Source organism: Oryctolagus cuniculus, chromosome 7 (genome assembly GCF_051225735.1).
Source record: "Oryctolagus cuniculus isolate XC-2025 breed Fujian yellow rabbit chromosome 7, ASM5122573v1, whole genome shotgun sequence".
Classification (NCBI taxonomy): Eukaryota; Metazoa; Chordata; class Mammalia; order Lagomorpha; family Leporidae; genus Oryctolagus; species Oryctolagus cuniculus.
In genome coordinates this window covers 110927657-110951675 of record NC_142873.1, presented here as the reverse complement: position 1 = coordinate 110951675, position 24019 = coordinate 110927657, and the positions used below count along the sequence as shown (strand labels likewise).

The following is a 24019-nucleotide window of genomic DNA, read 5'->3' as shown; positions in this document are numbered from 1 at the left end:
ATGTGGGATTCTTGCACCACAGGTGGAGGCTTAGCCCTCTACACCACAGCACGGGCCCCTCTGCTTTTTCTTTTGAAAAGAAAATTGGTTATGCCACTTTACTATTAGTTTGACCCTAGACAAGTTTTCTCATTTATAAAATAGGCCTAATTATACTATCTACATGGGATGGTTGTGAGGCTTTAAAGAATCAATATACATAAAGTATAACAGTCAACGCAAAAGAATTCTGTGATATATTTTTATTATTAGAAATAGCATGGAGCGGGCACTGTGGCGTAACGGGTAAAACTGCCGCCTGCAGTGTCAGCATCCCATATGGGTGCTGGTTCGAGACCTGGCTGCTCCACTTCCGATCCAGCTCTCTGCTATGTCCTGGGAAAGCAGAAGATGGCCCAAGTCCTTGGACCTCTGCACCTGCATGGGAGACCTGGAAGAAGCTCCTGGCTCCTGGCTTTGGATCGACACAGCTCTGGCCATTGAGGCTAACTGGGGAGTGAACCAGCAGATGAAAGACGGAGCTCGCTCTCTCTCTGCCTCTCCTCTGTGTAATTCTTTCAAATAAATAAATAAATCTTTAAAAAAATAGCATGTAAGTTATTTTTACTGGCTAAATTTCATCAATATTTCTGCATTATGTGTACTACAATGACTTAAATGAAATTTTAAGAATACACATATCTTAGGGCCAGCTGTGGTATAGCAGGTTAAAGCCCTGGCCTGCAGCGCTGGCATCCCATGTGGATACAAGTTTGAGTCCCGGCTGCACCACTTCTGATCCAGCTTTCTGTTATAGCCTGAGGAAGCAGAAGATGGCTCTGGTCCTTGGGCCCCTGCACCCGTGTGGGAGACCCAGAAGAAGCTCCTGGCTCCTGATCAGTTTAGCTCTGGCTGTTGCGGTCATTTGGGGGAGTGAACCAGCAGATGGAAGACTCTCTTTCTCTCTCTCTCTGTAATTCTTTCACATAAATAAACAAAATCTTTAAAAAAAAAAAAAAAAAGAGGGGCCAGCACTTGGCGTAGTGGGTAAAGCCGTCGCCTGCAGTAGTGGCAACCCATGTGGGTGCCAGTTTGAATCCTGGCAGCTTCACTTCTGATCCAGCTCCCTACTAAGGCCTGAGAAAGCAGTAGAAGATGACCCAAGTCTTTGGGCTCCTGCACTGCATGGGAAACTGGGAAGAAGCACCTGGATCCTGGCTTTGGACAGGCCCAATTTTGGCCGCTTGGCCGCTGTGACCATCTGGGGAGTAAAACAGCAGATGGAAGACCGCTCTCTCTCTCTCTGCTTCTGCCTTTCTGTAACTCTGCCTTTCAAATAAATAAATATTTCCAGGGAATAACAAACATAGGAAATAAATATTTGAAGCACGTTAACAGACAGAAATACCTCTCTTCTACTTACACCAGGATAAATTAACTTCAGTGGGTTAAATTTCTTAAACACTGAATTTTTGAGAACTTGAGGTTAAAAGGAACAAACAGAAACAGGAGTTTGGGTCCCCGCCACCCACATCGAAACCCAGATTGAAATACAGGTTCCTGGCTCCGATCTGGCCTAGCTCTAGCTGTTGCAGGCATTTGGGGGAGTGAACCAACAGATGGAGGCTCTCTGTCTCTGTCTCTCTCCTTTCAAATAAATAATAGTAACAATAATAAAACAAAAAAGGGATGGACAGAATAAGATGAAAAGAAAACACGACAAGCCCCACACATTTTTTAAAAAGATATATTTATTTATTTGAAAGGTAGAGTTAAAAAGAGAAAGACAGAGAGAGAGAGAGAGAGAGAGAGAGAGAGAGATCTTCCGCCTGCTGGTTCACTCCCTAAATGGCCATAATGCTTAGGGCTGGGCCACATCGAACTCAGGAGTCTGGAACTCCATCTGGATCTCCCAAATGGGTGGTGGGGACCCACGCACTTGGGCCGTCTTCTGCTGCTTTCCCAGGCACATTTGCAGGCAGCTGGATGGAAAATGGAGCAGCTGGGACTCAAACTGGTACCTATATGGGATGACAGTGTCACAGGCAGCAGCTTAACACCACAAACCCCATATTTAAGACTAGTTATTCATTTCAGGCTGATCTTCACATCAAAATTACTATTTTTTTAAAAAACTAGAAACTGATTAAAGGTGATCTAAATAAATGAGAAATTCCAAAAGGCAGGTATTAAGTAGGCAAAAAAACACAAGGGTCTTAGTTTATTACTTAAATTTTAAATTCACGTATTAATCCACGAATGTGTCAAATGCTCATGGACAATGTCAATAAAGAAAGCAAAATTTGGCAAGGCTTTAGGCACAAAATAACCTACCTTTGAAACCAGGGCTCTCTGTGTAGCAAAGCAGTGCTGTAGATAAACCGCACTTTGGTTACAGGCCATGCTATGCAGCAGGACTTTGAGCACGCCACCAAGGATGCTCTCTTTGGATTCTGTTACGGACACCGTCTACGATTTAAAAACAATAAATAAATACATAAATAAATAAAAGATAGTGATGTGCTTGCACTCTGGTTTGAAAGATGCAATACACATGGACCCATTTTTGAATGGTAAGTCAATGATAAGATCTAGACAGAAAGACTTCAAGTAGAAAAATCTGAGTTGGGTTTGGATGAGAGAAGACAAGGGGTAGAAAGAATGAATAGTATTTAAGTGAGAAAAAACAGAAGAGCATGGATACAGTAGCAAGGAAACATAAAGTGTGTTTTAATAAAATGAATAAGCAAACAAACATACATTGACTTGAGATCCACAGAAAAGTAACAGGAGGCAAGGGTGGAAGGGTGAAGCAGTGACTATGGTAGAGAATGCTGGCTGTACCCCCACAATCATTCTTTCCTTCTGCCTTCAAGGACAGAAATCGTGAATTTTAGCTGGGGACTTTGAACCCAGTTACAAAGCAGTGTGCATAAGACAAAGTTTAATTTTCTGAAACATGCCCTTAGAAGAACACAGGGAGTCTACCTGCTTTTCCTTTCCACTGTCTGACATGCAGACGTGATGAATGAAGCTTGAGTGTCCATCTCAGATTAGGTACCTTGAATTTACTGTTTCTTTTATTCTCCTATAACAGTAGCTTGAGCTACTCCAACCACAGTGGAGTATCAAAGTATGAAGGGTCTTCTAAATTTTTGCTTTAGGCAACCAAGAAATACTAAATTTTTATATTTTAAAAATTTTGGGGGATGGCACTGTGGTGCAGCGGGTAAAGCCGCCACCTGCAGTACTGGCATCCCATACAGGCACTGGCTGGAGTCCCGGCTGCTCCATTTCCCATCCAGCTCTCTGCTATGGCCTGGGACAGCAGCAGAAGATGGGAGGCCTGCAAGAAACTCCTGGCTTCGGATCAGCCCAGCTCTAGTCAATGCGGCCATCTGGGGAGTGAACCAGTGAATGGAAGACCTCTCTCTTTCTGTGTATGTCTCTACCTCTCTCTGTAACTCTTTCAAATTAATAAAATCAATCTTCAAAAAAATTTTCTTGGGCCAGCACCGCGGCTCACTAGGCTAATCCTCCGCCTAGCGGCGCCGGCACACTGGGTTCTAGTCCTGGTCGGGGCGCCGGATTCTGTCCCGGTTGCCCCTCTTCCAGGCCAGCTCTCTGCTGTGGCCAGGGAGTGCAGTGGAGGATGGCCCAGGTGCTTGGGCCCTGTACCCCATGGGAGACCAGGAAAAGCACTGGCTCCTGGCTCCTGCCATCAGATCAGCGCGGTGCGGCGGCCATTGGAGGGTGAACCAACGGCAAAGGAAGACCTTTCTGTCTGTCTCTCTCTCTCACTGTCCACTCTGCCTGTCAAAAAATAAAATAAAATAAAATTAAATTAAAAAATTTTCTTAATCAGGGTAATGGACGATAAATTATTTTATGAAGGACCAGCTCACGGAAATGCAGACAGTGGATTAGAAAGAGGAGAACACAGAGCGTCCTGAAGCAGGGGGCCACTGTAACAGCTTTCGAATAAGAATCTGACAGACTGGTGGCAACGGAAAGGAAATGGAAGCTATGAGACATATGAAGGCTCTTCAAGGAAAATGTGTATGATGACACAGCTATGCATGAACTTCTTTATAATTCTGCACAAAATAAGCTTATTTTTAATTCACTTTTCCATGAACTTTTTGAAGTACCCTCATTTTTACTAAAACTCCTGAGAGCCGTTGGTAACTGATTTAAATTCTGGCTCTTCCATTTACTGGCCACGTGATCATGGGCAATTATTTAGCTTCTCTGTGCTGAAGTATTCTCATCTACAAGAGGGGGATGGGGGACACTGACAGTTCAACTGCTTGAGTTCCCTGTGAGAATCAAATGAATTCATATTTGTATGACTGACATGGCAAAAACTAAATCAGTGTCAGTTACCAACTGGCTAATACTCTCCAGAGGGCTACTGTTAAGATCAAATGTGGTAATTACATATAAAGAGCCTAAAACTCTGCTATAGCATGCAGAAGATACTGAATAAACCCAGATTATGTAGGTGCAGTTATGGCTACACACACATGTTGAATCAGTGTGATGGCAGGACAGCCAACTATAAGAACTTAGGGGACATTTAGAAATGCAAATGGATGTGACATGACGAGACACAGATTTTGTAATCATCCCCAAAGAGTAATCAGCTGAAGCTGTTGGACTAGATACAATTTGTGATCAAAGAATCACAGAATATTTGGAACTAAACTTTTAGGAACTACTGATATTTCAATGTAATTCTATGGCACATCAAATTACTGTCCTTAAGCCCCAGTTTACCAAAACAGCACTTCAAATTCTTTATATGATTTTCATACAGAAATCAACAAATAACAAATGCTGGCGAGGATGTGGGGAAAAAGGTGCCCTAATCCACTGCTGGTGGGAATGTAAACTGGTAAAGTCACTATGGAAGATAGTACGGAAATACTTCAGAAACCTGAATATAGACCTGCCATATGACCATATGACCCAGCCATCCCACTTCTGGGAATTTACCCAAGGGAAATGAAATCAGCATACTAAAGAGTTATCTGTACCCCCGTGTTTATTGCAGTGTAATTCACAATAGCTAAGATATAGAAGCAATCCAAATGCCTGTCAGCTGAAGATTGGATAGAGAAATTATGGGATATGTACACCATGGAATATTACACAGTGGTAAAAAACAAAAACAACAAAATTCAGTCATTTGCAACAAAATGGATGAAACTGGAAAACATCATATTTAGTGAAATAAGCCAGTCCCCAAAGGACAAATACCGTATGTTCTCACTGACTGGTCATAACTAAGACAGCACCTAAAAGGTAATCTATAGAAGTGAAATTGACACTTTGAGAAGCAATGACTTTGAATAGCCCTTGTCTCGACTATTAAGGAACAGGTTTTTTTTCATACTTCTGTTGAACTCCACTTAACATAGAGTTAATCAAATGTGTATCAAGTTAATTGAAAATAGATCTTAGTAAAAAATAAGAATGGAAATAGGAGAGGGAGGAGGAAGTGGGTTGGGAAAGTGGGTGGGAGGATGGGTAGGGTGGAAAGAATCACCATGTACCTAATGTTGTAATTATGAAATGCATGAAGTTTGTATTCCTTAAATAAAAGGTTTCTGGGGGAAAAAAAGACCACTTTAGAAAGAAAAATCCAAAACAAAACTATCTTCTTTGTATTCTTACCTGGACAACAATCTCTAATGTATCCAAAATAATTAGATTTGCTTCAGTAGCCAGGTTCCCATCAATAAGTGCTTCATGTTCAATCTCTGCTCTTGACCTAATACAAAATATTATAAAAAATTATATTTATCTTTCTATAAAGCACAATCTAAATGAGACTTAGAGTGCACAGAATCAAAAATTTGAAACTATCTTTAATATTTGTATGAATAAAAACTTATGGTAAGAAAAAAAGCAGTATTTTACATATTAAAAATGTTCTTTATTCAACATTTGGTTGATTTGTCAATAAACATGATCTCACCCCACTACTGAAGCACAATGCCACTAAAAGCAAAATGCTTATGTGTTAGTTTTGAGACATGAAACAAACACATGATTTTATCCTGAATGGCAGGCCACTAGGTGGTGCTATGTGGGCTAGTATTTAGGGCTGCTTCATATTTATCTTAGCATTTCAAGTTTTTCAATTTATGTAGTATAAAAGTACTTATATTTTTAAGGTTTCATCTAATTTCCCCAAAATGTTTGGTACCAAATATGCTCTTAAGATCATTTAACTCTTGGCCGGCGCCGCGGCTCACTAGGCTAATCCTCCGCCTTGCGGCGCCGGCACACCGGGTTCTAGTCCCGGTCGGGGCGCCGGATTCTGTCCCGGTTGCTCCTCTTCCAGGCCAGCCCTCTGCTGTGGCCAGGGAGTGCAGTGGAGGATGGCCCAGGTGCTTGGGCCCTGCACCCCATGGGAGACCAGGAAAAGCACCTGGCTCCTGGCTCCTGCCATCGGATCAGCGCGGCGCGCCGGCCGCGGCGGCCATTGGAGGATGAACCAATGGCAAAGGAAGACCTTTCTCTCTGTCTCTCTCTCACTGTCCACTCTGCCTGTCAAAAAAAAAAAAAAAAAAAAAAAAAAAGATCATTTAACTCTATAATGAGAGCAGATCAATCATTCATTGGAAACAAAACACTTTGAAAGAGATAATCATGTGAGGTGATGGATATGTTAATTACTTAATTGTAATAATCATTTCACAACTGTATGTGCATATTTAAAATACAATTTTATATTCTATAATCACATAATTTGTCAATTATAACAATAAAGTGGGAAAATACAATTTGATAAAATAAAGTAGTTCTTTTTAAATACTAACATTTATATAAGCGTAATTTAATGAAAATAAAAAATTTAGAAATAACCACACATAATTTATGGGTAAGGTTGACATTTTTGTTTTAGCAGTAATAAATAAATCAAATACAAAGCACTAGAGTTGTGGTGTAGCAGGTTAAGCTGCTTCCGGCAGTGCCAGCATCCCATATGAGCACTGGCTGGAGTTGTGGTTGCTCTACTTCCATTTCAACTCCCTGGTAATGTGCCTGGGAAAGCAGCACATGGGAGACCAGGAAAGACTTCCTGGTTCTTGGCTTTGGTCTGGCCCAGCCACAATCATTGCATAATTTGGGGGGTGAACCAGTGGATGAAAGATCTCTCTCTCTCTCTCTCTCTCTCTCCACCCTCCACCTCAAATTGCCTTCAAGTAAAATAAAATAAATCTTTAAAAAAAAAAAGAAACAAAGTACAAGAACATATTAAATGCTAACTTTTTTCACCGGCGCCGTGGCTCAATAGGCTAATCCTCTGCCTTGCGGCACCGGCACACCAGGTTCTAGTCCTGGTCGGGGCGCCGGATTCTGTCCCGGTTGCTCCTCTTCCAGGCCAGCTTTCTGCTGTGGCCCGGGAGGGCAGTGGAGGATGGCCCAAGTGCTTGGGCCCTGCACCCCATGGGAGACCAGGAGAAGCACCTGGCTCCTGGCTTCGGATCAGCGCGGTGTGCCAGCCGCAGCATGCCAGCCGTGGCGGCCAATGGAGGGTGAACCAACGGCAAAAGGAAGACCTTTCTCTCTGTCTCTCTCTCTCTCACTGTCCACTCTGCCTGTCAAAAAAAAAAGCTAACGTTTTGAAATTCTTAGATCTGCAAGTCTGAATCTTTATTACCACCACAAAAAAGGATATTTCATGAATTTCCACTTCACAAATTAAATTTAATAAAATGCAATATATATCAGATTAAAATTAGAAAATATTTGCTATTCAAATTGAAAATTTCCCGTGAGATTCTATAAAGAAACAACAGCAAGGTAGTTTAATCAAAGAGGATCAAGAAAACACCAGGAAAAAAACCAAAAGGTCTTAAAACACACAAAGATTGGCCAAGAACATGTTCTACAAATGCAGAAACACAGCAATATACTATGATTATAGATTTGTGATTTCCAAACAACACATAGAAAAACAATCAGACAAGTGGACTTGGATAGGCAGATGGAGAGAAAAGCACTCAGGTGAAATTTAAGGTAACAATTACATTATATTCAGTACAAGATAATTTCAAACTCTCATGGATATGGTACTGAGACTGCACAAGCATTCTCTCTCTCTTTCTCTCTTGGCTCTCACAAGCCAGTGTTTCCTGTGTGGTGTGATTTTATTGTCTATCAAAAAAACATTTCTGGAAGTTTCTTTGTGAGACTCTTCTGAGACTTGGTCTGCAGAGAGGTCTTGGATAGGGTGGCTGTCCATTCTGTTTTGCCCTGAAATGTGGGACAATTAATGCTAAACATGCAGACAAACTGAATGAGTTGGTCACTCATTCTCAAAGGTTTTTGGGTCAGTCAAGCTACTGGAGGGCTAACTTACAATTGCAAATTCTCAAGAAAAAAATTTTAAACCCTCAACTCAGTGGCAAGTTTCAAGTAAGACAAGTTTACCTGCAGGTCCCTGGGCACAACTGCAGTTGTTCTGGGCAGTACAGTCAGTCAATTTACTTAGTCTGCCTTTGTGCTGCAATAATATTCTGAGCTTCAAGAGGGCAAATATTAGGGTCTAATGCTTTGTATAACTTGAGACACCTAGTTCAGTATGACACCTAAAATATATTCAGAAAATAGCTGCTGAATGCTTTTTCCAAGGGGACTTGTTGGAGGAAACAGGAATTGAAAAATATAACCTTCTGCTCTGCCATAATCACATGACAAATTCTTCCACTAAATCTTTTAAAAATTTAAAACTAAATGTAAGATTTGAATGACTAATGAATATAAAACAAAAATTAAGCATTCTGATTTAGCATCTGTGATCCAACAAGCCCATAAGTAACATGAGGTAAAAGGTGATGATTACTTGTCAAGCTTCTCTGTGTTCTGACGCCAGTGAGTCATGTCCTTTCTCCACCTTAGATTTTCTTGACTTCCAAAGGCACTCCCAGATGGACTTCTCTCTGTCAGGTTAATTTCAAAACAATTTTTAAAATGTTATTTCAGTTGGTTCACAAAGATGTATATTTGTAAATACACAAAAGACATTACATACCAACATTTTAACCTGAGTACAAGTGGCAAAATCTGACAATGTTGTTTTTTGGTATATATTTTACAATAGTTACCAAAGAAATGCATTTGCTACAAGAATTCTGAAAAAACCTGTAAACTGCTTTTTTTAAAAAATATTTTACTTATTTATTTGAGAGGTAGAGTTACAGACAGAGGAAGAGACAGAGAGAAAGGCCTTCCATGTGCTGGTTCACTGCCCAAATGGGTGCAACAGCTGGAGCTGAGCCAATTCGAAGTCAGGAACTAGGAGCTTCTTCTGGGTCTTCAACATGGGTGCAATGGCTCAAGCACCTGAACCATTTTCTGCTGCTTTCCCAGGCCATAGCGGAGAGCAGGATTGGGAGAGAAGCAGCCTGAACATGAACCAGCACCTGTGTGGGCTGCAGGCAGAAGCTTAGCCTACTATGCTATGCCATGTTGCCTTGTAATTTTTTAAAGATTATTTATTATTTATTTGAAAGTCAGAGTTATACAGAGAGAGAAGGAAAGGCAGAGAGAGAGATAGAGATAGAGAGATAGAGAGATAGAGAGAGAGAGAGAGATCGCGCGCTCTGTCTTCCATCTGCTGGTTCACTCCCCAAATGGCCGCAATGGCTGTACCTATCCAAAGCCAGGAACCAGGAGCTTCTTCCGGGTCTCCCATGCAGGTGCAGGGGCCCAAGGACGTGGGCCATATTCTACTGCTTTCCTAGGCCATAGCAGAGATCTGGATCGGAAGTGGAGCAGCCGGGACTAGAACTGGTGCCCATATGGGATGCCGGCACTTCAGGCCAGGGTGTTAACCTGCTGCGCCACAGTGCTGGCCTCTCATAAACTGTTTTTAAACAAGCAAATGTGATACTGATGGAATGAATCACCATGGGTTTTAAGGCCCTCTGTGATTTGTTCTCATCTCCTATCATTTTCCCTCTTGATTGCCTCCCATGGCTATTGGGTTCCTCTTGCTATTTCCTATCAGTATATACAGTTTCACTGTACAAGGGTACTTCAGAAAGTTCACGGACAAATGAAATTAAAAGTTATGGTTATTTAGGTGCAAAATAAGGTACAAGAAAAAAATCCAAACAGAGTTTTTTCTTACTCTGCATTTTCCATTAACATTTTGAAGACTCTGCTATGCATGGATTTCAAATTTTTATTTACATAAAAATAAACTTATCTTTCAACTGCATTTTCCACTTTTTAAAGTCCCCTTGTGCATGTTCCTGATTTAGCAGAATCTGGACAGTCACTATTTTTCCTTTTACCTGCTTATTCTCACAAATTGTCACTGGCCATTCATCACCTTCTAGAAAAGTCTTTCCCTACCTCTCCAATACTTTTGTGTGTGTGTGTGTGTGTGTGTGTGTTACACAAGGGCTAAGGTATTTATTGTCTAACTCTTTATAGAGCTGATCCCTGGGTTTGTATGATTTTGGGACAGTGAGCTCCACTCACTAGAATGTAAACTCCATAAAGGAAGAGAGCTCAGTTTTTTATTGTGGAAAATGTCAACTGCAGAAAATAAGATAGGATGTTATCATGAGCCCTCATGTACCTACCAACCGACTACAATTATTAACTCCCAGCCACCTGATGTCATCTCTAACCCCATTCATTTCTCCTCCCCCTTACTATTGTGAAGCAAATCCTAGATATCCTATCATTTCATATGTAAATATTTCAGTGTGTAGCTCTAAAGGACTTAATAAACACATTACCATAAAAGCATTATCAGATTTTAAAATCCCAATTTATTCCTTAAGGCTAATTATACAGTTAGTGCTCATGTTCCCAATTTTCTCATAAACTGGAACTTTCTTTACATTTTGTTTGAAGAGGTTCCTAATTGGATATGCTTTGTTGATATATATTTTTTATTTTTATTTTATTTTATTTTTTTTGACAGACAGAGTAGACAGTGAGAGAGAGAGAGACAGAGAGAAAAGTCTTCCTTTGTTGTTGGTTCACCCTTCAATGGCCGCTGCGGCCAGCACACTGCGCTGATCCAAAGGCAGGAGCCAGTACTTCTCCTGGTCTCCCAAGCAGGTGCAGGGCCCAAGCACTTGGGCCATCCTCCACTGCACTCCCTGGCCACAGCAGAGAGCTGGCCTGGAAGAGGGGCAACCAGGACAGAATCCGGTGCCCTGACCGGGACTAGAACCTGGTGTGCCGGCGCCGCTAGGCGGAAGATTAGCCTGTTGGGCCGCGGCGCCGGCTTATATTTTTAAAAACATTTTATTTCAGAATAGTTTTACTTTATAAAACAAAAATTTTAAGGTGGTAATACAAAGAGTTCCAATATGCCCCCCCATTCCATTTGCCTGTATAACATCTCATATTAGTGTCTTTGTCACAATTAATGAACTATACCCAGCTCCCCCTATTATTTTTTTTTTATCCAAACTCCTAGACTCTCCAAGCCTTTAGTAATTAAATATTCTGTATTTGGATTTTTTAAAAATCTTAGCTCCCACATATAAAGGAAAACATGCAGTATTTATATTCCTGTGTCTGGCTTATTTCATGCAACATGATGTTGCAAATGGTCCTTTTGCTCATAATTTGCCTTGTTCCCTTCCATAGCACTTATGACCACAAGAATATAAACTAAAGAACAGAACATATTTTGTGTCCAGGCTAATCAACTATGTGGAACATACTGAGAGGTCAATAAGTTTCTGTTTAACAGATAAGCAAAACAGGAAGAATTCCTAAAGTAATTACTGATCTGGGTAAGGTAAGACAAGAGAAAAAAGGGGGAAGTTCTCTCCTGAGGTTTCCACGTTTGAAGGCAGACTGAATGGTAAGGAGTCCTTAAAGGAGCAGCAGCAATAGAAATGACTGATACAAATACATCAGAAGTGGAGGAGGTGCTGAAAATGGTAGAGAAATAGAAAAATGTTCATTTAGACAATGAAACCAGTAACAATTTCAAGCTTTCAGATAGAAAACTAATGTTCCTTTTGAAATAGATGAAACTTTAAATTTCTCAGAATGGATGAATAGCAAAAGTAAACATTCAAAATCCAAATAGAAATTTTAAAAATATTGAGATATTACTTCCTAGACAAGAAAGGACTTTTCTTCTACTTTTTTTCCTTTTCTCTTTTCTTCTTTTTTATTTTTAAATCTATATCTTTAACAAATTTTGTGAAAGAAAACAAAAAAGGATAACTAACAAGAATTACAATGGTGTAATTTTTCTAAGACAGGAAGAACTTGAATTTTTACATTCAAACAATGATAACTGTCCTGAGGATATAAGCTTAAATATATAACAAACATACTGTTACCAGTTCCACTGTCCCCAAAAGTAAACGTTAGAAAAAGACGTACTACAATGCGAAGAACATGAGCTCTCTCTCTCTGCCTCTCCTCTCTGTGTATAACTGTGACTTTCAAGTAAAATAAATAAATCTTTAAAAAAAAAAAAAGGAAATAGAAGAAGCTCTGGGCTCGTGGCTTTGGATTGGTCCAGCTCCAGCCATTGCTGCCATTTGGGGATTGAACTAGCAGATGGAAGACCCCTCTCTCTCTCTCTCTTTCTCTCTGCAAATCTGCCTTTCAAATAAATAAATACATCTTAAAAAAAAAAAAAAAGAGTAAAAAGGGATACTATACCACAGGAACCCAAATGTAAACTACAGACTCTAGGTGCTGCTGCATCAACATAGTTCAATGATTATAATAAATATGAACTCTGGTGGGAGGTGCTGATAATGGGGAGGCTACGTGTGTAAGGGTGTGAAGTATATGGGAAATCTCTGTACTTAACAGTTTTGCTGTGAATTTAAAACGGCTTTAAAAAATAAAGTCTATTTCAATAAAGGCGGGTGGGAGGGGGAGTAGGTGCTATTAATAATGACAGAAAGGCAATAGGCATCCACTGAGACTATCCAGAGCCGGGGAGACGTATGTTCACTCTCCTGAAATCAGAATTCTACCTTGCATTGCTGCAGAGAAATAATTATTCAAGTTAATTCATGATGATGTTTAAAATGCCTTCTTTTAAAAAAGCACAGAATTGGGGCCAGCACTGTGGCGTAGCAGGTAAGCCACCCCTGCAGCACTGGCATCCCTTATGGGTGCCGATTTGAGTCCCAGCTGCTCCACTCCCAATCCAGTTCTCTGCCAATACTCCCGGGAAGGCAGTGGAAGATGGCCCAAGTCCTTCTACCCACGTGGGAGACCTGGATGAAACTCCTGGCTTCTGGCCAATACAGCCATCTGGGGAGTGAACCAGCAGATGGAAGATCTCTGTCTCTCCCTCTCTCAGTAACTCTGCCTTTCAAATAAAACAAAATAAATCTTAAAAAAAGAAAGCACAGAATTACCATTAAAAACTTGCAACAGTGATCTTTATAACGTAACTCAAGGGAACTGAGAAAACCCTCTGCAGAAGAAGAGACTGGGTACGTACCAAGCTGTCCTCGGCTTCGGCGCACCATTTCTTGCCTAGCACCTATGCTCCCAAGGATAGCTTCTTCAAGTTTTGCTCTCATGTCTTTTGATTTCTTAAAAGTCAAACTATTCATTCTTTCAAACACCTTTTTCCCCTAAAATTTGAACATCAGAAGAGAAATTAAGACACTTTTCATCCTCCTTTTCCATATTGTTTTCTTTCTTAATCTTTGCAATGTATAATGGCCACTTACTTTGTACTCAAAGCATGACACACAGAGATAAAGCAGATCTAACAGTCGGTTTAGTTGCAGGACTGACAGATCAGTAAACCACTTCTGTAGAACTGTTTCATCTGCATTCTTGAGAACCCAGAGTAGACAGATCAAAAGGCTCCGACTCGATTCTGCTGAGAAGGTAGTATGTTGCCTGCCACTCTGAAAATAGACAGGTTGATCAATGACCATTTCTTGTTTTTTGGCTGTCAACTGCTTTCTTCTAAAAACAAAACATAAACTGCTTAAAAATAAGATATTTAAAAAGAACCACCTGCATGTCATACAGTAATAGAGTCATCAAAGGTATTTTATAATAAAGGGTAGAATGGGGTTCAAATGCACAAAGTACAGCTCCAGAGACCCGGCTTTTACCTACAATGCTCAGGGATGTATGCATACATTGTTACATGTGAATTCATCTATATTAACATTGTGCTAAGTGCCTGTGACCTGGGCACAATTAGCTTTGATACTCAGCCCCAAATCCACAATATTCCTTATCAGGAAAACACTTCCTCATTTAAAAAGCAGGTACTTTTGAACTTTCTATTGTGTATAAATACATTGATCAAATTTTCAAATACCTATTTTTCAGAAATACGACTTAAAATTATCCTGAACTGAAGGGATAGGCATACACTGATATCGCTTATACTCCCACATAAATTGCCAGTAACATAGTACACAGTTTTTAAAAATCCAGACAAACGTGAACTCTGAGATCATGAAGGGTGCTCTACCTAACAAGCATTAAAAAGTCAGAATAATTAGAACAGTTTGATTTTGGCAAATGGATAGAAAAATTCTAATGGAATAGAGAGTACAAAAAGTGTCAAGTACCTATCTGAAAATCTGATCTATGACAGAGCTCATGCTGCAGCACAGTGGGAACAGACTGGAATGTTCTATAAATGGTGTTGAGGCAACTGAATTTCCTAGAGAAAAAAACGGATCCCCGACTTACAATATTACCCTCCCCTTGAATAAATATTCCAGACAAAAGAATACAAGTGCAAAGGGCAGAACTTTGAAATTTTTAGAAGGAAATTTAAGAAGATATATTTATATTAAAGATAATTTTTTAAAGATTTATTTATTTATTTGAGAGGTAGAGTTACAGATGGTAAGAGAGAGATACAGAGAGAAAGGTCTTCCTTCCGTTGGTTCATTCCCCAAATGGCCGCAATGGTCGGAACCGTGCCAATCCGAAGCCAGGAGCCAGGTGCTTCCTCCTGGTCTCCCATGAGGGTGCAGGGCCCAAGCACTTGGGCCATCCTCCACTGCACTCCCAGGCCACAGAAGAGAGCTGGACTGGAAGAGGAGTAACTGGGACTAGAATCAGTGCCCATATGGGATGCTGGTGCTGCAGACAGAGGATTAACCTAGTGTGCCACGGCACCGGCCCCAGATATTTTTAAAAAAGACATAAAAACATAAACCATAACCTATAATAAATGGTCACATTTATCTGCATTAAAATTGAGAATGTTTTTATTTAAATAAATAAATAGAAAAAGGCATATCATAAACTAGAAATTTTCCTCCTATAAAACCAATGGGGGGGGGGGCAATGCTGTGGCATATGCAGGTAAAGCCGCCACCTGCAATGCAGGCATCCCATATGGGTGCTGATTCGAGTCCCAGCTGCTCCACTTCTGATCCAGCTCTCTGCCATGGCCTGGGAAAGCAGTAGAAGATGACCCAAGCACTTGAGCCCCTACACTCATGTGGGAGACCAGGAAGGAGCTCCTGGCCCCTGGCTTCGGATCAGCGCAGCTCCAGGCATTTTGGGAGTGAATCAGTGGATGGAAGACCTTTCTCTCTATCTCTACTTTTCATTGTCTGTAACTCTACCTCTCAAATAAATAAAATCTTAAAAACAAAACAAAACAGGGCATTAGTAGTCTCCAGAATCTTTGTTAAACAGAATTCAACGGGAGAATTAAGCCCTACAAGAAATGACTTGAGGCACTGTATTCCCCAATCTTCCAATGCTGCCACAAAGACAGCTGTGAATTGAAGAGAAGTTAACTTATCACCTACAATAAGTGTTTCAGGTTCTCAGTTCTTAATTTTCTAGTTATTAAGTAAATGATCTCTAGAAAACAGAAATAATTATTTCATAACATTATTACCAGGATTGAGGAAGTCCCAGAGTTCTACATCTTCCAGGCAACAATCATACGTCTCCCTCTGCACTACCACATCGCCTCTTCACCAGTGTGATCTGCTTTCAGACTATCAGGATTAATCTCATTATGCTCTTTATCTATCACCCTAACTAGTCCAGTATTCAGAAGCCTTCATTCTTCCTTAAATTCTGAAGTCTAAGTCTTTATAGTCTCTTTAATGAGCTTTCCTATGACCTCTGTCTGTTCCGTCTCCTGAAAATTCTCGAGTATGAACTCCATAACACGGATCAGTCATCAACAAAACTCCATACACATTCACCACTTTCTCTGGAAAGTCCTTTATTTTGCTCTAGCTAAAACTCAAGCTCTGAGGCCTGGAGGTAGGATAGTGGCAACCTCCTTGCTCTTCACTGTTCTCTCCAGAGCATTCTCTTTTTGCACCAGGAGAAGAGAGAGCAGGAATCTCATTTCATGAGACTATCCCACCTCCTGACCTTATACACAGTTTTATACTAATCCCCAGAGGACTAGCTCTTAGCAGCATTAGTTCCTGACTCTCTCAGCATTTTCAACACTACTTTTTGTCATTGTCCTTAGAGATTTCAATGTCCATGTACTTGATTACCTTAATAGCCTGTGCTTCTCTTTAATTCCTTTATCAGCCCTCTCAATGATCAAGAATACCACCTATTTCCCACAAACATCCAAATGCTAGGCATTTTGTTACCATACAGCATGCTCCCTCAAATTTCAGTATTAACAATCCCTTTCTACAACTACCACTTCAACTTTCCACCTTACTACTCCTTATATCAACTCTAACTATGCACACAATATTAAATATTAGCAGTAATATGGAACATCTTCTGATCTAATAATTTCACTCTGAAATGTATACCCTGGTGAAACTCTTCTGAAGAGGGATGTGGAAGAACATTCACAACATCTTTATTTGTAATAGCCAAAAACTGCAAACAACAGAAGCTTCCTTTGAGAAAGAGAATGAATACATAATTTATAACATTTTCATATAATGCATCACAATGGCATTATAGACTGTAGTCATACATTTCAGATGGATGACTCTTATAAACACAGTGACCAAAATATCAATCATACAAGAACATGCAATATATATTCATACAAAGGTAAAAAATATGAAAAGGTTAATAAAATACTGTCTAAGAACGAATACATAAATACATAAATAGCAAAACTATAAAGACAAGCAAGGAGGGACTTTTGCTTTGTGTAGTGCTGAAATAGGTAATTCAAACCAATCCTCATTGTGGTTTTGATTTGCATTTCCTTGATGGCTAGTGATCCTGAGCAATTTTTCATGTGTTTGTTGGCCATCTGGATTTCCTCTTTTGAAAAATGCCTGTTCAAGTCCTTTGCCTATTTCTTAACTGGGTTATTTGTTTTGTTGCTGTTGAGTTTCTTGATCTCTTTATATATTCTGGTTATTAACCCTTTATCAGTTGCATAGTTTGCAAATATTTTCTCCCATCCTGTTGGTTGCCTCTTTACTTTGCTGAGTGTTTCTTTTGCAGCACAGATTCTCAAATTGATGTAATCCCATTTGTCAATTTTGGTTTTGATTGCCTGTACTTCTGGGGTCTTTTCCAAGAACTCTTTGCCTATGCGAATGTTTTCCAGGGTCTGCACTGGTCTCTAATATTTGATGGTATCTGGTCATAGACTTAGGTCTTTGATCCATTTTGAGCGTATTTTTGTGTAAGGTGTAAGGCAAGGGTTGTGCTTTATACTTCTGCATGAGGAGATCCAGTTTTCCCAGCACCATTTGTTGAAGAGACTGTCTTTGCTCCAAGGATTGATTTTAGATCCTTTGTCAAAGATAAGTTGGTTGTAGATGTAATGATTGATTTCTGGAGTTTCTATTCTGTTCCATTGGTATACCCATGTGTTTTTCTTTTTTTTTGGGGGGGGGGGCAGTACCCAGGTGTTTGATTATAACTGCCCTGAAGTATGTCTTTGAAATCTGGTATTGTGATGCCTCTGGCTTTGTTTTTGTGGTATAAAATTATTTTAGCTATTAAAGATCTCCTGTGTTTCCAAATGAATTTCAAGATAATTTTTTCTATATCTTAGAAGAAGGTCTTTGTTATTTTGATTTGTATCACATTGAATCTGTAAATTGCTCTTGGAAGAATGGACAGTTGATTCTTTTGATCCACGAACATAGAAGAGTTTTCCTTTTTGTGTGTGTCTTCTTCTACTTGTTTCTTTAATGTTTTGTATTTTTCATCACAGAGATCTTTGATGTCATTAAATTTATTCCAAGGTATTAAATTTTTTTGTAGCTATTGTGAATGGGACTGATCTTAGAAGTTCTTTCTCAGCCATGGCATTGTCTTTGTAGACAAAGGCTACTTATTTTTGTGTGTTGATTTTGTGTGTTGATATCCTGCCACTTTATCAAACTTTCATGAATTCCAATAGTCTCTTAGTGGAGTCTTTTGGATCCCCTGAATATAGAATCATGTCATCTGCAAACAAGGATAGTTTGGCTTTCTCCTTCCCAATTTGTATCCCTTTGATTTCTTTTTTCTTGCCTAATGCTCTGGCTAAAACTTACAGGACTATATTGAATAGTGATAGTGAGAGTGGGCATCCTTGTCTGGTTCCAGATCTCCGTGGGAATGCTTCCAACCTTTCCCCATTTAATAATATGTTGTCTGTGCGTTTGTCATAAATTGCTTTGATTGTGTTGAAGGCTGTTCTTTCTATACCTAATTTGCTTAAGGTTTTCATCATGAAAGGATGTTATATTTGATCAAATGCTTTCTTTGCATCTATTGCGATCCTCTCAGTGTTTTAAAAGAAGCAAATTTGAAGTATAAAGAGAAAAAATGTTTTAAAGAAAGCAACAGAATTTAGAAAACAAAAAAATGGGCCAGCGCCGCAGCCCAATATAATCCTCTGCCTGCGGTGCCAGCACACCGGGTTCTAGTCCCAGTGGGAGCGCTGGATTCTGTCCCGGTTGCTCCTCTTCCAGTCCAGCTCTCTGCTGTGGCCTGGGAGTGCAGTGGAGGATGGCTCAAATGCTTGGGCCCTGTACCCGCATGGGAGACCAGGAGGAGGCTCCTGGCTTCTGGCTTCGGATCAGTGCAACGCACCGGCCGCAGCGGCCACTTGGGGGGTGAACCAACGGAAAAAGGAAGACCTTTCTCTCTGTCCCTCTCTCTCACTGTCTAACTCTGCCTGTCAAAAAAATAAAGAAAAAAATGTATACAATAGCAAAAACTAAGAACTCAATGTTTTGGCTTCATGTAGTTTTGGTACAGTTAAAGAGGGAATTAAACCACAAGACAGATGAAAAGGTTAACAAAAAGGTGGTATATCCAGGAGGACAGATACAGATCATGTAATGAAACAACTTGCTTCTGTTTAACTGCAATATGGAAAGAGTAAGAGACAAAGGTGAAGAGCAGATAATAGCAGAGAAATTGATAAGACTGAATACAGAAAAGATAGTGAATCATAGATTTTAAAAGTGCAAAAACACAAAGCAGAATAAAGAAATTCAAAACTAGACTCAACAGAGTAAAATCACTGGAAATCAGCCATAAGAAGCAAAGCTAAAAAGACACATTATCGTCACAGAAGACAACAGTCAGATCACTGACTTAGCAAGAGTACCAATGGAAATAAGAAGATAGTAGGAACAGCGTCCTTGGTGTGTGAAAAGAAAATAAGAAATTCAAATGCCACTTTTAAAAAACCCTGAAGAATGTCAAATAAAAACATTTTTATAACAAGCACCAACAGCGGGTACCACAGGCACAGTCACTGTATAGATGAAAAACAACTTTGTGACAAATACAGCCATTGTTATTGTTATGAAAGTCATCTCCAGTCTATTTCAGAAAGGGAAGTATTTTATGGTTCCAGCTGCCCACACTCCTTTCTCTGCCCTCAGAGGGAGCCAGTTCCTTCACATATGTCCACACACTCATGGCAAGTGTAAAGATCAGGCTGGGTCTGCTCCCAATCTTAGGATTTAGCTCTTTGTCAGCCTCTCCTGGGAAGGCACAGGTGCAGACCCCTTCGGAAGACCTTAGCTTCCAACGCTGGTGAACTAGCACACATCACTATTGCTTGAGAGAGTACTCCCTTCATCTTTGCAGGTTTCAGGTTAAAAGGAAAACCACCCTGTGATTTTGTATCTGTTTAACAGGAACATGATTCACCAGGCCACTGACAACTGTTCTTGGAGTTGTTTCTGTAACAACTACGTCTACATACAAAGAATCTACATCAAAGTGTTTTCTGGCAGTAAGGAGGCAACAGATTCCAAGATCTAGATGGGAAACATGTATTGCCCTAGAGTCAGCACTTACTGCTTGCTGTTTTTTCTCTGCCTACTCTCCTCTTTTCTGTTTTTATTTCACCTTTTACTTTCCTTCTTTTACCTGTTTTTTAACACCAGAAAATACAGTTGCTACTTGTGTCAATTGTATCACATTTTCAAAAGCTGTAGAAACAGCCTGCAGTGTACTGCAAGATGGGAATGCTATTTGCTTGACTCCATTTTTTATTTTTTTAAGATTTATTTTATTTATTTGAAAGGCAAAGTTACAGAGAGGGAAAGACACAGAGACAACAGGATCTTCCATTTCCTAGTTTACTTTCCAAATAAATACAACATCCAGAGCTGGTCCAGGGCCAAGTCAGGAGCCTGGAATTCCATCTGAATCTCTCACATGGTGATAGGGGCCATCTTGGACCATCTTCTACTGCCTTCCCAAGCACATTATCAGACAGCTGGATTTGAAGTGCAGCAGCCATGACAAGATCTGGCACTCATACGGGATGCTGGCATCGTGGATGGAGGCTTAATCTGCTGGGCTATGAGGCCGGCCCTTGCTTGATTCCATTTTGAATTTCTGCCTGAATTAGCTCTTGTTTCATTTCTTCCATTTCTTTCTTCAGTTTAGCATTTGCTTTCGTAAGAAGAGAAACTTGCTGATTAAGATATACAATGGGGCTGGCATTGTGGCGTAGCAGATTGAGCCACAACACCAACATTCCATATGGACATGGGTTTGAGACCCGACAGTTCCACTTCTGCTCTAGCTTCCTGCTAGTGTGCCTTGGAAGACAGAGGAAGATGTTCCAAGTGCTTGGGTCCTGCCACCTATTAGGGAGACCTGGATGAAGTGCTGGCTCCTGGCTTCAGCCTGGCCCAGCACTGGCAGTTGTGGCTATTTGGGGAGTGAACCAACAGATGAAAGATCTCTGTCTCGCCCTCTTTCTGTAACTCTGCCTTTTAAACCAATAAAAGAAATCTTAAAAAAAAAATGCAATAATCTTATCTGCCTTTGCACCCTTCTGTCCCATTCTCTTCAGAACTACAATCTCTGGTTGCCACATTTGCCAAGAAAGGGCAGAAAATCAAGAACCAATGGCCAGAGCTCCTGAGTAGCCTTAGCTGGGAGCAGGCAGGGACAGTTTCTCATACACAAGGCATCCATGTATAGAAAATTCTAAAAGACATTTTATAAAGAAGAAAAATGAAGAAAAAAAAAACCTCTTAAACAATCCAAAGATCTAAAAGAAAGCCATAATGAATTTTAGATATATTTTAAAGTGAATGATGAAAATGGTTACAAACTGTAGAATTTAACTAAAATAATACCTATAGCAAAATATACAGACTTAAAATCCATGTCAAAGAACAAAAGATGAAAATTAGTGATTCCAGTATCCATTTCAAGAAGTTAGAAAAAGAACAATGTAAATTCAAAGAACATGGAAGAACATAGAAGTAAATAATAAACATTCAAAAATGAGGCTCAACAGTGCCATGAAAGTGATTCTTTATAAAGACTAAAGAGACATTTCAAATTTCTCATAAGACTGATTAGGCCATGAAATGGTCAAAACACCAGAGACAGAAATGAAAAAGTTTACTCCTACTATAAACAATATAAACATTAAAAAGATTATAACAGATATTTAAAACAACTTTATATGGAGTGAAATTTGAATATATTTCTATTAGAATAAAATTTACAAAAATCAACGTAAGAATAGAGAATTTGAACAGTCTTAGAGCCACTAGAGAAATTAAATCAGTAATTTGAAAATTTAAAAAGACAAAAACTACCACATGCACAGATGGCTTCACCCACAATTTCTCCAAATACTTTTAAGAAGTAACTCGAATCTTAAAGAACAGAGAACACAGTAAAAAAGGAAATTGCCCAGCTCATCTGACTGGTTATTCCAACCTCGATTCCAAAACCTGAAGAGACCATCTGAAGAAGGAAAAATTATAGTCACTTTTCCTTAAGAATACAAATATACACATTCTCAACAAACCATCGGCAAACTAAAGCCATCACTAAACTATCATGAAAAAGTTAGGTTTAATTCAAGGTTTTAACATTGTTTAATACTAGCAAATCAATTTAAACAAACCACATCCAAAAATTAGGAAGTAAAATAATATGACCATCTCAACGGATATAAAACATCGTTTGATAAACAAAACAACTATTCATGACTTAAAAACAGTACAAATTGAAGGAGACTTCTATAATACAAGAGAGTATCTTAAAAAATATTTTTTATAGAACATATATTTAATGTTGGAAGTTTTACACTTAAGGATGCCAAGTTTTCCACTTTTATCAATGTTGTTTTAGAGGTCCTAGCCAGTAAAGTAAATTATTAAAAAAAAAATAAGAGGTGCTGGTGCTGTAGCGTAGCAGGTAAAGCCACCACCTCCAGTGCCGGCATCCCATATGGGTGCTGGTTTGTATCCTGACTGCTCCACTTCTAATCCAGATCTCTGCTATGGCCTGGGAAAGCAGTAGAAAATGGCCCAAGTCCTTGGGCCCCTGCATCCACGTGGAAGACCTGGAAGAAGCTCCTGGCTCCTGGCTTCCGATTGGCACAGCTCTGGCCGTTGCAGCCAACTGGGGAGTGAACCGGTACATGGAAGACCTCTATCTCTCTGCCTCTCCTCTCTCTGTGTAACTCTGTCTTTCAAATAAATAAATAAATCTTTTAAAAAAATAAAAAATAAAGAAAGGATTACTCACAGATGGTATGATTATGTATGCAGAAAAGAATCTACCGATGTGTTATTAAATTAGTAATTTAGCAGAACTAAAAATCACCATACAAAAATCAATTATATTGCCATATAAAAGCAATCAAGAGTTAGAAAATAGAATTTCTGGGAGCCAGCACTGTGGTGTAGGTTAAGCTTCTTCTTTTTTTTTAAAGATTTATTTAATTATTTGAAAGTCAGAGTTACAGAGAGAGAGAGAGAGAGAGAGATCCTCCATCCGATGGTTCACTCCCCAATTGGCCACAACGGCCAGAGCTGTGCCAATGCGAAGCCAGGAATCAGGAGCCAGGAGCCTCCTCCAGGTCTCCCAAGCTGCCAGGACTAACACCGACGCCCATATGGGATGCTGGTGCTTTAGGCCAGGACCTTAACCCACTGTGCTACAGTGCTGGCCCCTGGTTAAGCTTCTGTCTGCGGTACCGGCATCCCATATGGGCACCAGTTCGAGTCCATGATGCTCCACTTCCCATCCAGCTCCCTGCTAATAAGTCTGGGAAAGCAATAGAAGATGGTCCAAATGTTTGGGCCCTTGTACCAGAATGGGAGACCCAGAAGTTCCTGTCTCCTGGTGTCAGATTGGCCCAGCTCCACCCATGGTAGCCATCTGGGGAATGAACCATCAGATAGAAGAGCAACCTCTCTGTCTCTCCCTCTGCCTCTTAGATAGATAGATAGATAAGTCTTAAAAAAAAAAAAAAAAGAATTCCTGGAAAAGATACTATTTATAAGAGCATTTAAAAAATACCAGGGATGAATAATAAATCTACAAAAGATGTACTAGACCACTTAGTGTAAATAATAAGGATTTATGTATTCATAGATATTAAAAGCAGACTAAACAGTGGTGAGATCTACTGTGTTCAAAAATTAGATCTCATAGTGTAAGACATTTCCTCAAAATTGATCTGTATTTCAATATAATGTTAACCAAAATTCCAAAAAATTAACTGTTTTTTGTTTCTTTTATTTATTTCCATGGAACTTTCTAAGTTATCCTTAAAATCTGTGTAGAAATACAGAGAGCCAAGAATTAGCAAAACATTTTTTCAAATGTGTAACAACTCTCTCTACAT

At 39.7% G+C, this 24019-nt stretch overlaps 1 protein-coding gene and 1 pseudogene across 9 annotated transcripts in view; both read right to left on the bottom strand.

Annotated features, from left to right (window-relative positions):
• Positions 1-24019, bottom strand: part of DOCK7 (dedicator of cytokinesis 7) — a 268792-nt gene that overhangs the window by 54369 nt on the left and 190404 nt on the right. For all 9 annotated transcript variants that reach the window (XR_016210986.1, XM_070078382.2, XM_089300543.1 and 6 more), the window contains 5 exons: positions 13686-13868; positions 13451-13586; positions 8840-8936; positions 5659-5755; positions 2314-2448 (listed from right to left, as the gene is read on the bottom strand). Coding sequence is in view for 8 of the 9 variants with exons in the window: in XM_070078382.2 (XP_069934483.1) it covers positions 2314-2448; positions 5659-5755; positions 8840-8936; positions 13451-13586; positions 13686-13868 (648 nt within the window). In the remaining variant the exon portion in view is untranslated. The remainder of the gene's footprint in view (positions 1-2313; positions 2449-5658; positions 5756-8839; positions 8937-13450; positions 13587-13685; positions 13869-24019) is intronic.
• Positions 19781-20627, bottom strand: LOC138850640 (aminoacyl tRNA synthase complex-interacting multifunctional protein 1 pseudogene; annotated as a pseudogene).